General features: G+C 40.8%; 3 protein-coding genes and 1 long non-coding RNA gene across 5 annotated transcripts in view; 3 read left to right on the forward strand and 1 right to left on the reverse strand.

Moving 5' to 3' along the window:
• aspscr1 (ASPSCR1 tether for SLC2A4, UBX domain containing) overlaps positions 1–1,029 on the forward strand; it is a 25,578-nt gene extending 24,549 nt beyond the window's left edge. For both annotated transcript variants that reach the window (XM_007570169.2, XM_016680802.1), the window contains one exon: positions 784–1,029. In XM_007570169.2, coding sequence (XP_007570231.1) covers positions 784–794 — 11 coding nt within the window. In that variant the 3' untranslated portion in view covers positions 795–1,029. The remainder of the gene's footprint in view (positions 1–783) is intronic.
• Positions 1–8,622, reverse strand: part of LOC107838441 (uncharacterized) — a 16,384-nt gene extending 7,762 nt beyond the window's left edge. The window contains exons 1-2 of the long non-coding RNA XR_001664504.1: positions 7,460–8,622; positions 3,734–3,738 (exon numbers count right to left, since the gene is read on the reverse strand). This is a non-coding gene — a long non-coding RNA (uncharacterized LOC107838441). The remainder of the gene's footprint in view (positions 1–3,733; positions 3,739–7,459) is intronic.
• On the forward strand, positions 4,139–6,811 carry LOC103150508 (myeloid-associated differentiation marker-like protein 2). The gene is made up of 2 exons (XM_007570171.2): positions 4,139–5,206; positions 5,610–6,811. Exons 1-2 carry the CDS (start codon positions 4,926–4,928, stop codon positions 6,259–6,261), a joined length of 933 nt encoding a protein of 310 aa, XP_007570233.1. The 5' UTR covers positions 4,139–4,925; the 3' UTR covers positions 6,262–6,811.
• A 4,424-nt stretch (positions 8,623–13,046) lies between the features above and the next one.
• Positions 13,047–18,195, forward strand: pycr1b (pyrroline-5-carboxylate reductase 1b). The gene is made up of 9 exons (XM_007570173.2): positions 13,047–13,182; positions 13,674–13,767; positions 14,681–14,751; positions 14,858–15,037; positions 15,201–15,308; positions 15,433–15,546; positions 15,860–15,952; positions 16,268–16,431; positions 17,432–18,195. Exons 2-9 carry the CDS (start codon positions 13,701–13,703, stop codon positions 17,607–17,609), a joined length of 975 nt encoding a protein of 324 aa, XP_007570235.1. The 5' UTR covers positions 13,047–13,182; positions 13,674–13,700; the 3' UTR covers positions 17,610–18,195.
• The last annotated feature ends 1,381 nt before the right edge of the window (positions 18,196–19,576 follow it).

Genomic DNA, 19,576 nt, shown 5'->3' on the forward strand with positions numbered 1-19,576 from the left:
CACATTTAACGTCTGGCCACTCTATAGATACCTTGAAATCCATTTGTAAAATTGGACTAAATGGGACCGAAAACTTTAAATTTCAATCTTATAGTCTACAGAGTTTGGATGTAGAACTGTATGGGAGCCCTGATTATACAACATTTTGTAAGTCAGTCTATTTTCTGAAGCAGTTCATTGGCTTTTCTTACCAATTTATTTACTTCCTAACCAGCTGCTTTTCCATTACAAATGTGTGCAAAACTTTGTTGATATTCCGCGAATGTAAAAAAACAACACAATTTTGCAATTGCGGTGTTTCCATTAAAAGAGGCTCTGTTAAAATCACCTGTAAGTGAGAGACGGAGAAAATGACACGTAGCTGTCAGTATTTTGTACAAACATCCAGACAGGTCGGGGGTGAAGTTATGGAGACGTTTTCAGGTGGATCGGGTTATAAAACCACATTCCAAGGATTCGTGTCTGATGGCGTTCAATCCACCATCAGACATTAGGAAGTCATGACCTTAAAATCAATCTGAATACAAAAACGAACGCCACAATTTCCAGATTACAAAAAAAAAGCATTTATATCCTTCCTCCGAACTATTAGACACTTCTTCTTTGTGTTGCCGTCTCATGAAATCCCCCAGATTTCATAAAAAATCTGGGGGATTTCTCATTTCTCATGAAATCCCCCAGATTGAGCTTTTTCACAATGTGAAAAAAGCTCCAGAGTGTTTAAACGCTTAGGAATACTAAGCTTCCTGTGGCGTATTTAACCGTTTCCTGTTTGCTACCCAGGTAAGAAATGAAGCGTGTGCTGCGCGTTGAAGGAGTCGGAGCCTCATCCAGACCTCTGCTATGCTTCCACCGAGGTCCTGATCCACCAGAACCAGAACCTGCTGCCTTTACAGACGGAGATGAATAGCTGAACTGATGAATTTGAAGGCGATTGCTGTGTTTCATTCCAGTTTGTTCCTGGGATAACAAGAGCGACGTGCTGGGAACGGGGAAGATGATTGAATAAAGAGTCTTGTACTAACAGGGTTTGCTCTTGTTTGTCTTTTATTCTCCAGCTCTAGAAATATTTCTGTCTTCTTGATCCTAGAAGTTTCTAAGTTTAAGAAGGAACCATTCTGCTTAGATTTTGGTAACTAACATGTACTTTATCAGGTTAATTAATTAAACATGAACTGACTGAGGAGTTACTTAAACATGAACTGACTGAGGAGTTACTCTCTTAAAGCTGTGACTCCTGTATTTTTAGCAGATTGAACACAAAATAACGACATTTTTATATTTCAATTTATTTTGAGTGAATATTTGGTGGTATATTTTAGCACTAAGGGAGTTCCTTGCGTGTCTGACTGAGCTGATGGATTATTAGACTGAGGCTGTCAGACTGTGCGACACCAGGAGGGGGAGACAAAGACCTAAAAATATAAACAAAAAGCTGTTTTTTAATTCATTCAAATTACATCGTCAAACCAAACGGCTTGATTTTAGTTTGAGTTGGGAGTTTGCCTAAAGTGAGGCTGACGTGACATTTGCCTTTTTCTCCGCCTTGAGGTAAAATTAGAAAATCGGATCTCTGTCCCGCTTGCTGTGCTTTTTAACTCACAACAGCTGCTGACAATTTGCCTTTCGGATCTTAATTTTTAAGCGTGTCAAACTTTAAATATATCTTGAAATACTGTTCGCTGACCCAGTCTCAAGTTGCAGAACTCCAACCTCACACAGCTGTTGATGATTTCACTGTCGAGTCCAGTGTGAACCAAACGGCACAACTCTACTCTGCGCATGTGTGAAAGTTTTCATCCATCCAAGTCATTCAGACTGACGTTTTCTCTTCATGCCGTCAGTTGGTGTGTTGAGACATTTATTATCTCGGTTTCACAAACTGTTCAGAGTCTGAAGCATTTCAGATTTTTTTCCCTCAAACTTTTTTCTTTTACTGTAAACATATTTACAGTTGTGTAAATCTGTAGTATATGTGTTAAATGAATACAAACAGATCTATCCAAAACCTTTCAGCTCTTATAAATAAAAACAAACGGATCGGGCTTCAACTCATCGGTTCCTGGTTTTCTTTGAGTTCTGCACTGCAGGTTGGTTTGCAGAGGAAAGACTTTGAAACCCAACAGAAAATGAAAGGCTCACAAGTTTTTGCATAAAAGCAGAAATCCCCCAAAGTAAATGAGCCTGAGTCTGTGCACATAAAGTCCTCTCACCGATTCTCAGTTGGATTAAGGTCTGGACTTTAACTAGACGCTTTAATGTGCAACAACTGTGCTGTCAACAACTTCCTTGTTACCACTCCTCCATTTAAGACACATTTCTGGATTGTAAGACTCAATGTTGTCTTGTGGACGACTTCTCCCGCCTTTGGATCTATGCAGCTCCTCCAGAGTAACCATGGGCCTCGTACCAGTTTTCTTTAATTCCTGTTCAGATGTGAGCACTTTGACCTCACGTCATGGTAGGTTTACACATGTTTCATACTCTTTCCATTTTCACATGATGGATTGAACAGTGAATATTCTCCGTCACGTCACAGTTATGCTCTTAGTTTTAGTCCGTGGCAGAGAATCTCAATAAAATGTGTTGAAATTTGTAACCCAACAACAATCTGCAGACTCATTAAGCCGTTGTAAATCATCACATCCTGATCGTTGTATTTTAAAGCGACGATGTTTCCCTTCATGTGGTCAGCAGAGGGTCTGCAATGTGTCTGCATTCCTCCAACTCCACACCCAGCCTGGTGGACCTCTTCACGTGGGGACAGCCCAGCCCCAAATAACTTTCATTCTGCTCCCGCTGACCAGCAGCGACCCCCCCTCTTCACCACACTGGGAGGAGAAAGTGTGTGAGGCGCAGTGCGTCTCTGGGAAAGTAATAAGATGAGAGCGTGGATTTTGGTCCTGGAAGGTTCACCTGGAGCGGATTGTGGAGTTTTTCTACGCTGAGCGTCGGGCCTGGACCCGACGCCGATGCTGAGGAGCTCTGAGCGTTTTGCTTCATGTGATCGAGGGGGCGGGGGGGATCGGTCAGCGGAGAGGTGAGTGTCCTGCTGCCGGCCCGGGCTAAGTTCTCGACACAACATCTCTGAAATGCGTTTCCCCTCGCGTCTGTCTCGGCATGCCGTGATTCGTCAACACAAAAATAAATCTCGGCGTGGCTGAAACAGCTGAGACCAGAATGAAGTCGTTCGAAACACTTTCCTCCTCTTATCGCGACACATATCCCAACCTTTTGAGGCGTCGGGTTTTGATCCGGTCACAAGCATTTTGTTTTCATGGCTGAAGCGTTCGCGTTTACATCGATCAGTACCGGTGACGTGAAGTCCACCTGTCCAAGCAGGATTTTCCTAACTTCTTATTCTGCTTCGTGAACCAGAACAGGAACATTTAGTTTATATAATTCACTCAACCCAGAACAGGAATCAAACCAACAGTTAGAGCAAAAAGATCCAAAGGTTTTCACTCAGTCCAGAGCAGGAACTAGAACAAACTTAGAATCCAGAGAAACTCTTATTAGTTTATCTAGAGAAACATTATCAGAACAGGAATCCAGAGAAACCCGTTACTAGTTTACAAATCACAACTTCTCATCCTTAAACATGGGGTTATACTTTTGTTTTCGTTTTCTCTTCTTTCGTCCTTTCCTTTGGTTTGCTGTATTTCCTTCTAATTCATGTAAAGCACTTTGAACTGCTTTACTGCTGAAACTGTTGCTCTATAAATAAAATTACCTTATCTTACTTTTTACTAATTTTCTTTAGCTAAAGCTTCAGGATGCAGAGAAATTATAGAGCATCTAAATGCCATTGTACAAATGCCTCAGTCTGGGAGGAAGATACATTAAAATTCCCATCATAACGTACCATGACAGAGGAAAAAATTGGGATAGACAGAAAAAAGTCTTCAAAATGAATGAAAACAGAAACTAATGCAAAAAGGAAACCGAGGAGCTGCAGAAGTTTCCAACCATTAACTCCAAGGATCCTGACAGACTCTCACCAAAGTAGACTGAATGCTAAATTTAAACCAGCGTCTTTCACCAAAGTATTAGTTTCAGGTTGTGCAGATTTATGCATTGCTCTTATTGAAGCTTTTTCTGTTTTATTCCATCTATTGACAATTTGTTTTCAGCTGAATTTTACAGGATTTACGTAAAATTACAAATTCAATTTGAAATGTTTTGTTGTGATCTACAAATCTGGGGTTTGGTTGATTTTCTACATTAATTTAGATTTTAGACCCATTGTGTTTTGCTCCCAAGAAGAAAAGTATTTTTTTTAAACAATAATTTGTTAAACAACCTGACATTTGAATCATTGAAAAATAAAATGGCCCCAAGCTCAAGGGTTGAGTCAAGACAGAAGTTATTTTTATATCGGATCTTTAGGCAATTTGTTCCCATTTCCTTCACTGGATCGATAAAAAAGCACCACAGATGAAAGTTTGACAAAGCAGCAACAAACCTGGCATGGCCTTCAGTTTTGATAATGCGAGAAAGGATGCAGGTTTGAAAAACCGTGTGCAGCAGATGTTCCTGAAAGTCACTCGGAAATGGGAGAGACTCCAGCAAAGACCTGATATATCCATCATTCTTCAGTCGATCACCGACTGCGTGCCAAGTTTCCAGCTAAAAACGGACTGGGAGCCATTTTGTTGAAGCTAAATCGTTATTTTCATATCTGGTTGAGTGTCATGTTTCACTAAAGCAAAGTCTAGGAGTTGCACAGTGGATAGAAAATGAGGGGGAAAAAATAACCAGTTAAGATAGAAAAGTAAGAAAACCCCTACAAGTCTTAAAATGAGGAAATGTCACTCTGTTCCTTTGCTTCACAGATGTCCTGAAGAAAGAAAATCCTCAACAAACCCGTGTTGAACCAGAAACGTGGAGCTGCTTCTGGACGCCAAGTCGTTTTCCTGTCGGCCATGGACTCCCAGGGGGGTCCGTACCTCAACAAGGGGGCTCTCTGCTCCACCCTGGGTGGCGCCCGGATCTGCCAGTTAGCCATGGGCTGTGCTGTGATCGCGATGGTGACCCACAGCGCCGGGTACAGCGGCTCGCAGGGCATCTTCTGCATGGCGGCCTGGTGCTGCTGCTTCGCCGTGTCGGCGGCCATCTTCTTCCTGGACGCCACCCGTCTCTACAGCTGCCTCCGGGTGTCCTGGGACAACCTGACGGTCACCTGGGCCGCCTGCGCCACGCTCATGTGGGTGACAGGAAACACTGGAGGGTCCACTCACGAATTAATCATTCAACTCAAGTTCATTTCTATAGCACATTCCAGCAACAAGGCTGTTCAAAGTACTTTACGTCATAAATATTATTTCATGATACCAATTAGAAAACAATCAGTAAATGTTGTGTTTTCTCAAATACAATAATCAAAATAAACAAGCAAGTATTTAGAACCTCTCTGGCTGGTCTCTGGTTGGAGAGTGTCCATAGGGGGAGGGATGTCGGGGTTCCCCTCATTTCCCTTTGACCGACCGACCGCTCAATTTCTCAATCAGTTTTTAAGATTTTACTCTTGCCTTGATTTGCTGGACCTGACTGTGCTTTGACCTGAGAACCCAGACAGATGAACCCGTCTTCCTGTCTCCTTTCTGCAGGTACGTGACGGCCTCCGTGGTTTACCCGCTGTTCTTCGTCAGGTCCGAGTGTCCGTACGAAGGCTGCGAAGTCCGAGACTTCCGCATCGCCGTCACCGTCTGCTCCATCCTGGGAACTCTGGCCTACGGAGCCGAAGTGGCCCTGTGCCGGGCTAGACCGGGCCACATCGTGGTGGGCTACATGGCTACCGTCCCCGGCCTTCTGAAAGTCGTGCAGGCCTTCGTCGCCTGCGTCATCTTTGGCGCGCTGGCCAACGGGAGCCAGTTCTCGCGTTACGCCGCCACAATCTACTGCGTGGTCGTCTACGCTTCCTGCTTTGCTCTCACCGCCCTGGTGGTCATGATGACCGTCTGTAAACGCACCAAAACTGTCAGGTGCATGCCCTTCGACCGCTTCGTGGTGGTGTGCACCTTCCTGGAGGTTTTGCTCTACCTGAGCGCCTCGGTGGTGTGGCCGGTTTTCTGCTTCGACTCCAAGTATGGGTCTCCATGGCGACCCTCGTCGTGTCCGCAGGGGAAGTGTCCGTGGGACAGCAAAGTGGTGGTGGCCGTGTTCTCCTGCGTGAACTTTGGGCTTTATCTGACAGACCTGCTGTACTCACAGAGGATCCGATTTGTCTCGTCGCGCGTTCCCACCAACTCGCGGGTGTAGAACCACTCAGAACAACCCACCTAGAAACAATGACACCTTGACAGACATGAATCCAGTTTCACACGAACATTTCAGGAAGCCAGGACATGTCTTGTGTTTGGTGCCAGTAGCTGCAGAGCCGGATCATCTGTAAAACCTGGGCCAGGGCAGCAGCTCGGATCCCAAAGAGTTTCGGGGGCCCCAGATACTGTTTTTTTTTTTGTTTGTTTTTTTTATGAATACATATTTTGTTTCTACTTTATATACAATTTATAGGCTCATATTGTGGGGATTTTTTTTTTATAAATATACATGATACTCAAGTGTTGGAAATTTATAAAGTAATATTTCTGGGGGCAACAACATGGATCACTGCTCCATGTTGTTCCCTCCATTTTAAACCTAAATGCATCAATTATTGTATGTGACTACATATTAATCTATTGTAATCTGCATTAGTAGATGCAGTGGATTGGGCACCAAAACTGACTCCAGCCCACAGCCTTGTAGACCCGGCCTTGTAGAAAACTGTAAAACATTTACATTACTAAATAAATTCAACTTTTCATTATCTTTATGAGTCACTTTTTTAAAATAATTTCTTATTACTTTGCCAAAACCAGGAAAGATACAACATAAAAACACCCAAAAATAGCTTTACATAACATTATGCATGACATTTTAGAACTTTATTTATTTACAGTTCATCTGGAAAGGATGGTATTTTATGCAACATCCTTTTTAAAATGCTTTTTTTTAATACCACATAATATCAAAGTGAAAAGGTTTGTGTGGGAATAAAAATCACATGTACATAAGTATTCACACCCATTGCTGTTTGTATTTGTAGGACATCAAATACAACCATGATAAATAAACTGATACACAATAATTAAGCATAAACTATGGGAATGAAAAGGTTTGTTTATGGGTAAAATAAATAGAAGAAGAAATGCCCTAAATAGCAACATGTGGGAATTAATGGCAAAAAGGGTGAAATGATCCCAAGCCTTTCAGTGGTTTCTTAAAGAAATACATTTTCCTCATAAGACGATGAAGTACTGAACTAAGAATTAACATCTGAAAATTTGGGAAAGAAAGTTTTTACACGACTCGAGACAAACCGCGGTTTGGTAATGATCACAACCATCTGAGATATTTGAAATAAAATGGCTAATCCTGACATGCCTGGAGGCCACTGCTCCTGAAACACACACACACACACACACACACACACGTACGCACACACGCACACCAATCCAAAGAACTGCTGAGGAGTTTCTCCTCTCCGACGCGCCCCACAGAAATGACATCCTACCTCTTTAAATGATCCCTTGACCCATTCCTGACCCAAGCTTTCTCAGACCTGCACATACAGAAGTAAACTGTCCAAGTACGACACTTTTTGTCTGTGGATTAACACACACACACACTGTCCTGCAGTTTGATTGTCGGTGAAAACGGCGCATAAAGTGTGTAGCATAAATCGTACATCTGGTAATGGCATCTGTACTATGCCTGCCATCTGCAAACCCCACACCCAGCAATTCACAGGCTGCCGAAAATAAACGCCAGCCGTCTGCAGTCATTCTGAAGCAGTGACACTGCATTTATAGGAAGCTCCTGATGTCAAAGCTGCTCTGGGAATGTTTTCGTTCATACAAAGAAAATGGACCGCCGTTTTTTAGAAAGAAAGCCGAGGACATTTTCTCCAGATCACCTTCGGTTTGAACCACCACGTTTGGAAACACACCAGTGATTATCACACTGACAACAAGGTCGATGTTTTCCGAGCAACCTGTGTGTGTTTACACTCCAAACACGGCGCTGCCAGGTCAAATCTGTCATGTACTCTGGCTGTTCGAACGATCTCTGAAGATAAACTAGAGACACGCAGAGTTTGTAAGCTGATGAGCAGAGACAGTTCTTTAAAAAAAAGTACAAAATAGCAGAGAAATATCATTTAAAGAAATTGCTTGAATAAATACATTAAAAGCCAAACAAAAAAATAGCTGAAGAATCAGAATCAACTTTATTGGCAAAGATTGTGAAAACTTGACTCACAGACATAAATTATAAAGATATAAACTTTGCAGATGTTAGATTAAGGATAAAGAAACAATGTGGACGTGTATTTGCAGCCATATTTTATATAATTAAAACAAAAAAAAAGAATTATGTTGCAGTTAAGCCTAAGAAAATAGGACTGTACCCGAGTGGAGGGTGACATCACAGAAGATGGCATCTGATTTGTGGATTCCTCGTTGGCGTGTATCAAACTGGTCAAACTGGGACGGATTACACAAATTCTCTAAATGAAAACTTTTCTGAAACATCCCTGGTGTATCATATTGGGGTTTTTTTTTTAAATCAATGTGACAGTTATTTATTTTTATAAAGACCGGTAAAACCCTGATCTAATGTATGATCAGTGTTTTTGGATATATATAAAAAAACTGTTCAATAAGTTATATTCCTCAGAAAGTGAACGTGGAGCAGCAAACATCCTGTAAAACTGTCCAGCCCGTGAATCCGACACCAGCTGGCCACTTCATTTGTTCAAATCTGACTAAGACTCCTGAGGACGTCACTGTGTGATTTAGAGATTTGCTGCTTTACTCATTCTGCCAATATTTTTGAGTTACAGAGTGAAAATCGGTGACTAACGTGTAATTGCAAACAATTAGAGACCAAAGCGACGGAAGCTTTCGCAGTCGGTGTCAGCGCAGTGTCTGTCACAGCAGATACCCCCCAGTTTTTAGCAGCTGCTTCATGCATAGTGGTCTTCCTCCCTGATGGCCTCCGTCTCAAGCAACAGAGACGCTCTGCAGACGGGAAAGAGCTGTGACAGGTGTCCATCATGGCTGTCCCCTCTGGATCTCCGCACAGAGGGACAGGGGGGGACGGCTGGTCTGCGATTAATCTCTGATGTCACAGACTGCTGATGCGGTTTCCTCCCTGAAGCTCTGGGCTTTGGCTTGACCAAATGTGTGGATTGTTGCCGGCATCATCTGAATCCTCTCTCTCTCTCTCTCTCTTTCTCTTCCTCTCTGTCTCTCTCAGTGGATTCATTCTCTCTCTCTCTCTCTCTTTCTCTTCCTCTCTGTCTCTCTCAGTGGATTCATGACAACTTCACATGTAAGGATACTGTGGAGAAGAAGCTGAACACGCCACAGTAAACGGTGACACTTCTGTGTGATCTGTTGCAGGCATGAATGGAAAAGAAGGATCAGAAAGATCACATTCGCTACGGAGGGTTTTGATGAGAATGTGCAAAAGCAGTATTCTATGAGCAATGTCTACTTTTATTTCATACCTCTGAGCTTTTCAGCTGTTCTATGAGACTAAGCTCCTTATGTGTTTTATTTTCATGTTATTTGAGGAATAATTGCCTGCGTGAAGTTGGGCCCCATCTTCTTCAAATGAAACAAAATTAGTGTCAAACGTTTTTGTGCTACGTTTGTGCAGCAAAATGTTTCAGTTTTACGGCTTCATTTTAAAGATATTACTAGATATTTCCAGAAGTCATCAAATGTCGGCCTCCCTCCTGCCACATTTCTAAAATCAAGCAAAATTTGATCCCAATCAACATAAAACAGTTATTTTATATGAAGTTTCTTTGATTTTGTTCGTGTGTTGGGCGGAGGTTGATCTCTGGTGACCTCTGGTGACCTCTGGACACTTTATTTCTAATCTTACCAATTATAACAGCACAAACGTAGCATAGTTGATTGACACCGTATTCCTTTAGATTGTGTAAATGTGGACTGGCTGGTTGACCTTTGATGACCTCTGAAATGTTTATAAATATCTTTAAAGTGATAGCGGGACAAATAAAAAAAATTTGCAGCACAAATAAAAAAATGTTGCTGCACAAAGCAGCACAAGCGTTTGACACAAATATTAAGTTGAAGAAGGTGAGATGCTGACTTCACTCAGGTGGAGTAATTTTCTGGGGTTGTGTTGAGTAATTGTGAGGAGTCAGTATCTGTGGCACAATGATTATATACATTTGAAAGCTTAAATTTAAATGCAGTGTATAAAAAGAAATGTAATCATTTTTCCCCATAACTGCCATTTCTTCTTTTCAGTCATATAGGAGTTCGCTCTCTCTCTCTGAAACAAATTACAATTCCCTTCAACTAGACCACGGCGATCAAATACTTATTTCTTGCAATCAATTGCTAATTAATTCTTTAACAACCATGCAGTTTCTGGATGTTGTTTTAGATTCTGCTTGTCACAATCCTCTCTGCCTGCTGGCTTGCTTTCGTTGCACACGCACCAGAACACACCGACTCGAGCCTTCAGTTGCCGCTAGCAACAATCTGTCGTGACTTTTTCTCCTGGATCTGCCAGCTTAATACATTCCAGCTCTCGGGTCATTTTTAGGAATCTCTCAGGGTTTCATCAAACAACAACAACGTCATGACACGCCTCAGCGCTCACACAGAGTCTGAGTCATCGTTAAAAGGGACAGACGCAGGCAGTGGTAAACTTTGTACGTCAGTCAGACTGAGAGGGAGAGCCACAAAAAGAAACTGCAGAGAGCTTCAGCTGGTGTGAACTAAGTTTAAAGCTGCTGTATGTAGCTTTAATTAAAAAAAAATATATATGTGTGTGTAATAGGATAGTGACAGTTTAAACAAATATGTAAAAATATATTCTTTTTAATAAAAGCTACATACTGCAGCTTTATAGAGACATAATTTAAGTTCTTTTGCACCTTCAGTTAATCAGAAAATAAAGCGTGTAGATGATTCTTTTTTTCCTGTAAATATGCGACACCTGACTGGTTTTTATTTGGTTACATTAATTTGTGTAAACCACAAAAACGTTTCTGTTGCCTATACTTTTCAGAAATTATTTTCCTCAAAAGTATATTGGCAATATTTCTGTTTAAATAATTAGGACAGAAAATTGTACAACAAAGGCTGGGATAGGCTCTATAACTGCAGGAGGAGGAAAACCTACTGTGGGAAACTGAATTAAAAACATTTGAACATCTGTACAGGCAGAAGGTCTCATTCAACACCGAGCCGAGAGGCCTGAGGACTTCATTTGTTTATGTCTTTTTTATGGATCCATCCATCCGTTAAAAAAAAAAATCCTTAAATAAACGAGCATGCTTGTCTTTGGACTGAGGGGGGGAAACTCCAGAAATGCAAATTAAAAACCTGCACACTCCAAACGAACAGCCGCTGTTGGGATTCGAGCCCAGGAATATTGATTTATAAAATAAATCAACTTTTAAACTGAGTCAAATGAGTAGAGGTGAACCGACAGACAGAAGATGGCACAAAGACTCAACCAAATCCAGAGTGAACAAGATCGCTGATTTAGACTTTACTTGTATTTTTGTTTTAGAACAAGAAAGTTCTGCTCACGTTCGACTGACTTAACGAGGATCTGAACAGCTGAAGGTCCCGGGCCATCAGCTGCATTCAGCTTTAAATATAGACATGAACATACAGCCCACCACCCCAAGTCTGCATTCCTGTGAGGAAATAAATGTGGCACCTTAGGGAGGCAGACATACCAACTTCCTAATGTATAGAGTAAATTTAGCCTTGTGAGGCATGAGGGACATTAAAGGAAGTAGTTGGAGAGGAGCGTTGATCCCTTTAATGTCTACACAGGGAGGAAGAGGATGCTCTGCTGGGATGTAAATTAAAAACGGTCAGATTCACGGTTCAGGTTTTACAAAAGTTTGCATGGAGCAGCTGTGAGCGGTCAATACAGACAGAAGTCACAAATTCACATGAGGGAGTCATGCTAACACGCAGACCTAAAACAACAACAAAAAAACACTATTACAAAATTCACAGCTTCTCTAGCATTTGATGCAATTTCTATAACATGTACATTGCAGCTCATGAGTTTTGTTTTAGACAGATGTTTGTTGTGTTGCTGTTTTCTCGAGGAAATGGGGACTCAAAAGTTGCTCTTTGGTTTAGCTTAGAGAGTCCTCCTACATCAGCTCCTCTGTTTTTATTTGTGTGTCTCCACTCTGTCTTCTCAAACCCTCAGCTGGTTGTGACAGATGGTCGCTCATACCAGGTCCTGCTGGAGGTTTTTTCCTGTCAAACGGGAGTTTTTCCTCCTCACTAGTGTCGCTACATGCTCAGTAGTGAATGCTGGAAGTCAATAAAATCAGCGGGCTTCCCTTAGACAGAAAACTTTTTAAGCTAATTTAAATGACAAAGTGAACTTAATGCATTGTTTAAAAACTAGGATTAGTTGGAATCTATGTGATTAATTAAAATGAAATGGCTTTTTCTGTAAGGTGCATTGAGATGACTTGTGCTATCTTACTGCTTAAGACACGTTCTGTATGGAAATGGTCTATAAAAAAGTTTGATTGACTGGTCAACAAAGTGGTACATTAGTTGGTATTAGTCTATTATGTTTGCATAGATAGATAGATAGATAGATAGATAGATAGATAGATAGATAGATAGATAGATAGATAGATAGATAGATAGATAGATAGATAGATAGATAGNGATAGATAGATAGATAGATAGATAGATAGATAGATAGATAGATAGATAGATAGATAGATAGATAGATAGATAGATAGATAGATAGATAGATAGATAGGTTTGCAGTCAAACAGCACTTTCTACACAACATGACCTACTTTTACATCACTGTACTTGACCATTATCCTCTTTAGCGCAAAAACTCAGAGGAATGATGCAACTGGGCGTAGCGAACATTAAGTCCCGCCCACATCTTACATTCCCCGTTTTTATTGGTCGAATCCACAGAACGTCTGTTCATGATTGGTCTAATCCCTTTTCTTTTGCGTACGCCGCACACTTGGGGGTTGAGTAAAAAAAGGGGGAAGCCACGTTGACACAAGAAGTGGATATTTTTTTTGTGTCCCGGGAAATAAAGGTCACGTCGACAACTGTCTATTCAGCTGAAGCGTCGACAGTAAGACATCTGTTGGTTTTTAATGATTGGTAGTTTAATCTCCAGAAACCCGGGCTAGCAAGAGGCTACCTGGTGCATTCGGGAGTGCTAGCATCATAAAAGGAAGAAACTAGCTGTTCTAGCTCCACGGTATTACACGGAGTTAAGGGTATAACTGAACCGTAGCACAGTTTACAATGATTTATCTTTTATTTTGACTCATTAGAAGGTATTTCTGAACTGACAATGAAATAAAGCATGCTTTTGTTGTTATGAACCTAACTGCTAAAACAGTAATGTTTCTTTTCAGGTAAAATAATTTACTTCTAAACGATGTTGATGTGTGTTTATGGACTATCTGAAGAATTTTCCCCTCATGTTTGATCCCCATCAGCTTTATTTTTACTTTTTTAAATCAAGCTTGACTTGAAAACCTGTATAGAAGCCGCTGTGTGTTTTTAAAAAAGGGAGGCAGATGTTGATCTGCAGCATCTGTCTGCTTTTCCGGACAGGTCGTGAAAGCCACATCATCTGCCAGAATGAGCGTTGGATTCATTGGAGCAGGCCAGCTGGCTCATGCACTTGTGAAAGGTTTCACTGCTGCAGGTAAAGATTTCTGCAAATATTTATCTGTTTTTCAACTATTTTTTTAAAGTTAGCTTTTGTCAACCAGGACATCTTTCTTTCTTGCAGCGTAAAATACCAGCTTACTGGAAAGCACAGTGTTATTGTCTGGCACTGGAAATAATGGCATCTGATTGCAATACTGCCCACGTTGATATCGCAGTAAACTAAAGATATCATGATAGCTTTAGTTTTATTAAGGTTCCAAGCAGGTGCTTGTAATCCGTGAGAATGTTTGAATTTCAATGAGGTGTTTTCAGTGAATAAAGACCTTTTGAAGTTCTTAATATTCAAACTGTGTAGTTTTGCAATAAAGTGCAATCTAACATTTGATTAAAAGCCTAAATTTGGGAAACATTATTTGCAGTTGAAGCCAGATATTTAAAGACAACAAAAAGACACAGACACATTTTCTTTCTCCCCATCTTCTTTTAAATCAGACTCAACTTTTGTTGTTTTAAGTTAGTTAGAATTACCAAAATTATTTCTATTTGCTAAATTTTAGAAAACGCAGGGAGGACATTCTTCAGAGTTTTTTTTTTTTTTTTTTTTGTAGCTTTCTCGAACCAGTCAGGTGCATAGGGTGTTATTTTAGTTATATTTTTTTCTGTGCAATGTAGAATACTGTCAAGATATTACTAAGAACATAAATAAATCATATTATAAAATAGCGAAGTTATTACTTTTTTTATTTAGTTCATTTGTATTATTTTTATCTCCAAAGCGTGGAAACGTTTGAAAACTTACCTTGAAAAGTTTCTGAATCCTGTTTAATGGCTAAACAGAATCATAAGGTAATCTCAGATCAACTGATATTGCCTTTAGTAGTTTCCTGTGCAGCCCTACTTATTTGAATGTTTGTTTATCTTCTCTTCATCCTTTCCTTCATCATCAGGTGTGATCGCAGCCCACAGGATCACAGCCAGCTCCCCAGACACAGACCTGCCCACGGTGACGGGGCTGAGGGTGAGGCTTGGCTGTGTGGTGTTTTGAAATGTGTGAAACAAAGAGTGCGCCTTTCTTTCTTGCAAATTTTTATTTTAAGGCCCATGTTTAACGGTTTTCCCTTTAGAAAATGGGGGTGAATCTGACCACGAGCAACAAAGAAACGGTCAACAGGAGCGACGTTCTGTTTCTGGCCGTGAAGCCCCACATCATCCCCTTCGTCCTGGACGAGATCGGACCGGACATCGAAGACCGCCATCTCATCGTCTCCTGTGCTGCGGGCGTTACCATCAGCTCCATAGAGAAAGTAAAGCTCTTAAACATGCAGGATGTTGGAACGTTTCCCCCAACTCTCCAGGATCCTTTTCTACATCCTTCCTCTCAGAGATCCGGTTAAAGCTCTGTTGTGACTCTCTTTTACACACCTGATGTGTTTTTTTTTCTCTCTCTCTCTTCTCTGCTTGATGCAGAAGCTGCTGCAGCACCGTTCGACTCCCAGAGTCATGAGGTGTATGACCAACACTCCTGTCGTGGTGCGAGAGGGCGCCACCGTGTACGCCACGGGAACACACGCAGAGGTCAGTGGCAGGATCGGTGCGCTGCTCCAGCAGAGAGAAACTGTTCCTGTTTGGAAAACACGATGAATATAATCTGAAAAGTAGAGCCGAACGTTGACGTTACCCATGTGCGGCTTTGCTCAAGGTGGAGGACGGGAAGCTGCTGGAGCAGCTGATGGCCAGTGTTGGGTTCTGCACAGAGGTGGAGGAGGACCTGATTGACGCCGTGACTGGACTGAGTGGCAGTGGACCCGCCTACGTGAGTGAGGCTCTGTTTTTCAGCAGAATTTGAACCACGTGAAGCTAAAAACCCCAAAATTCTAAATTCTAGTCTAAATTCTACATCTAGGCTTTAAGTATAAATTGATGAACTTCATTTTCAGTTTTCTATGTGCAGTTTTAAATACCACTGGAAGCTAAAAGCTTGACTTTTTCCTGTCAAACAATAATTTTTAGAGGGCAGCATAATGAATAAAGCAACTGTACAGATGAATCCCAGATATTTGTGATGCAGCTTGAACTAGTCCTTCTCTTTTTTTTTTTTGTTTTTTTGTTGTTGTTTTTTTAACCAGGCCTTCACAGCCCTGGACGCTCTTGCAGACGGAGGAGTGAAGATGGGTCTGCCCAGAAGGCTCGCCGTCAGACTTGGAGCTCAGGCTCTCTTGGTGAGTTCTCTGATGTTTGTGCATCAGGTGTTTTGACGCATGTTAGAAGGCAAAAAAAAAAAAAGGATCATTAATGTTTTGCACCATTTAAAATGACTGACAGAAGGACGTTTCTTTTCAGTATTAATGATACTGCAGAGAAACTAAGAGGTATAGTAGATTCTGACCTAAAATAAAAGGATACCTTTCTTTTTTTTTTTCTTTTTTTTTGTTGCATTTGACTTATTTTCCGCCGTTGTGAAATGTCAGAATGATTTCAGCTGTTTTGGTTGGAGCTTGAATTGTTACAGCTGTGTTGGTCCTGATGTTCCTCAGGGAGCAGCCAAGATGCTGCTGGACTCTGAGCAGCACCCCGGCCAGCTGAAGGACAACGTCTGCTCACCAGGGGGCGCCACCATCCACGCCCTGCACTTCTTGGAGAGCGGCGGCTTCAGAAGCCTCCTGATCAACGCGGTGGAGGCTTCATGCATCAGGACCAGGTGAGGCTGTCGCATCACAAAATCCATATTTCACATCAATTTTTGAGATGCACAAACATGATATTATTTTATTTTTTTATCCAAATTTAGAGCGTCTTGCTAAAGTATTCATACACAAATGAACCTTTTCATACAACTTTGTGTCGCAGACTTTAATTTTGTAGAATCACGTTTCGTTGCAGTTGATCTTTTGTGTCGTTTCTTCCAGCTTTGCACTGGGAGACCAAAGTTTTTGCCTAATTTGCTCTCCAGATTAAATTGAACTCAGATTTTTCATTTAACCACGTCAGCCTTTTTGATACAATATTAAAAAAGCATTAAAAGATGCAATTGAACTAATAATTCAGTTTTCTTTTTAAATAAACATTTTCTTGCCTCGTATGCAACAAAGTAGAATTATTTTATTAAATACTTGCTCATTTCTAGCTAAGGATGCGTCTGCCAACATCAACATGTGAAAAGCTTGCTGCTTGACTGAACACTAATATGTTTTTTTTTAACATATTGATAACTTCATAACAAAATGTGCTTAATTGGAGATTTTCTTTTTACAGAGTTTGAACCAGATGAAGTTAAAAATTATGCCACTTGAGTCATCATTTTTCCCTCATCATATATGAAACATATATGTATTTATTGTTTGAACAGTTTTGGCTCAATTACTGTTCCGAGTGTTTTGTTCTTTCAGCAAATGGCATGTTTTACAGTCTGCATACTCCAGTTCATAGTCAATTACTAAAGCAGCTGACGATTATTTCAATAATTGGTTAATCTTAATTAATCCAATTAATTGTTTCAGCCCTGCTGTTTACTAATTAACTGACTACTGAAGGCAATAGTTGGTTTAAGAGTGAAGTGGGCTGAATACAAAAGCCTCTCACAATTCTCTCTGTTCTTTTTTCATTTGTGAAATATTTGAAAGTGAGCTATCTTTTTGACACAGTTAAATTCTACTGAACAACTCCTGATTGGGTGTGTTTGTTTTTACTTCTCCTTGCAGGGAGCTGCAGTTCCTTGCGGACCAAGAGCGCATCTCTCCGGCAGCCATTAAGAAAACCACCCTGGACAAAGTGCTGCAGCAACCTGGGGTCGCGGTCGGTGGAGACGCCGGCGGGAACGGCCGGTCGGGCCTTAACCTCTTCAACAACCGCACGTCTGGGGTCAAAAAGAAGAACTGAGAGCAGAGAGAGAGGCTCGCCGAAAGACAGACACGCTGCCGGTTCACGTCTAAACATGCAGACTCTCAAAGGGTCTCCAGCCCCCCGTCCAGCCGTAGGATTAAACAGTGGACTCAGGACTGCTTTGGAATCACCAACAAATCAATTTCTGGTGTTATTTATTCATACGAGAGCCAGGAACACACACATTTCAGACAGGTGTATTCTGCACAGCCGGCGCCTCCTACTGTGATTATATACGAGCACAAGTCCAGTTAGAGAAGCCAGAAGAATCAAAGGTGCTACTCAGCTGTCTTTACAGCCTTAAACCTCCATCATGTTCCACATTTTCTTCAGATATTTACTTTTGGCATATAGTTAACAAAGACTGAACACATTTTGATCATCCAATGATATCTGTCAGGGATTTTGTCCCCTGTAAAAAAAAAAAACCAAACAAATCTTTTTTTCTGTTATGTAACAAATAATTTTGTCATCCTATCATTTCTCTGAAAGCCCAAAGACAATTTTTTATGTTTTTCTTTTTAGCAAATGTGATGTAATTACCTATAAGTGCTACAATAAAGCTTAAATAAGGTAAATTAAAAAGCGCAGTTTATTATGTAGATTTATGAATTTCTCTCTAAATAGTAGTAGTATTTGTTTTCTCCACAGTAAATTCATTACATTTTATTCAGAACAATTTCTTTGGAGTCTGAGCCTTTAAAAGTTTTTATTGTTATTTCCAGTAACTATAAAAGTGCTTTTACTCTGCAACACGCATATATTTGTCACAAAACATTGTCTGCTTTGTAAAGCCAGAATAGTAAAACAGAGCCCTCAGCATGATGCTGCCACTGCTGTGTTTGACATTCAGTTTCCTTGTTTCCTTGTCCGCTTGAAGAACAATCCCAAACTGGTTATGGGACGGATGAAGCAGACTGCATGGATGATCTTCTCCAAGCCTCAACCTGAATGTTAAAACTGAAGAAAGTAACTTTTATAAATATTTTTTTATTTAACATATTTGTCAAAACTATCACTATATCGTGACAGTACACGATATAGTGTGATGGTCAGAAACAAACAATCAGAGCCAGGACTTTGTGCTGTCAATCACCTTGTGTATGAGCTGCTCACAGCCTCTCACTTGCTCTCTGATATTCTACAGCTGGTTCACCACAATCCTGTGATGAATGCTGAGGCTAGTTATGATGACCGCTGATGATGGATAAACTTTGTTTTGGCTCTAGTGGCCTTTATTTGATAGTTAATTGACAGGAAAGTGGGAAGACATGCAGGAAAGGTCACCAAGCCGGGAATTGAACCTGCGACAGCTGCATTGAGAACTAAGGCCTCCATATGTGTGTTGTGCTTAACCCCTGCGCCACCACAATGGATAAATGTTTATTTGAAAAAAAAAATGTCTTTTTTGCATATTTGTTAAAACTCACTATGTTGTGACAGTTTATTATGAGACAGATAACGATTTATTCACTGATTGCAGCGGGTTAGCGGTTTGCCTGTAAAGGTAAGTTGTTTCCATTAGCGAGATTGCATCCAGTCAGAAGAAGCATGTTGGTAAAATGTACTTTTCAGCTATGAGAAATATTAAAAATCTTGGGTATAACTTTATAGAACTGTGTGTAGATTAGAAACAATCCACCATAAATTAAACACCATGTACCCAATTTATATTTTCAAATCATTGCTGTTCATTTCACTCTGAGGAAGAAACAATTCAAATGCATCATGTACAAACACTTAATAAATTTACGCCAATCATGAGCTTTTCTTTCACATCTGTTAATCAGTTAATAGGTTTCCAATCTGTCCTCCAGATGGCGCTCTTTAATCAACTTGCCTGGGATATAAACAGTTAGGAGGATCAAATCACCTTCATGCCACTGCCAGTTGGGAGTAACTTTAACTTGACCCTAACCTTGGATTAAATATAGCTTCACCTCCATAATTATCAGTAAACAGCT

This window comes from Poecilia formosa, unplaced genomic scaffold, assembly GCF_000485575.1.
Source record: "Poecilia formosa unplaced genomic scaffold, Poecilia_formosa-5.1.2 Scaffold256, whole genome shotgun sequence".
NCBI lineage: Eukaryota > Metazoa > Chordata > Actinopteri > Cyprinodontiformes > Poeciliidae > Poecilia > Poecilia formosa.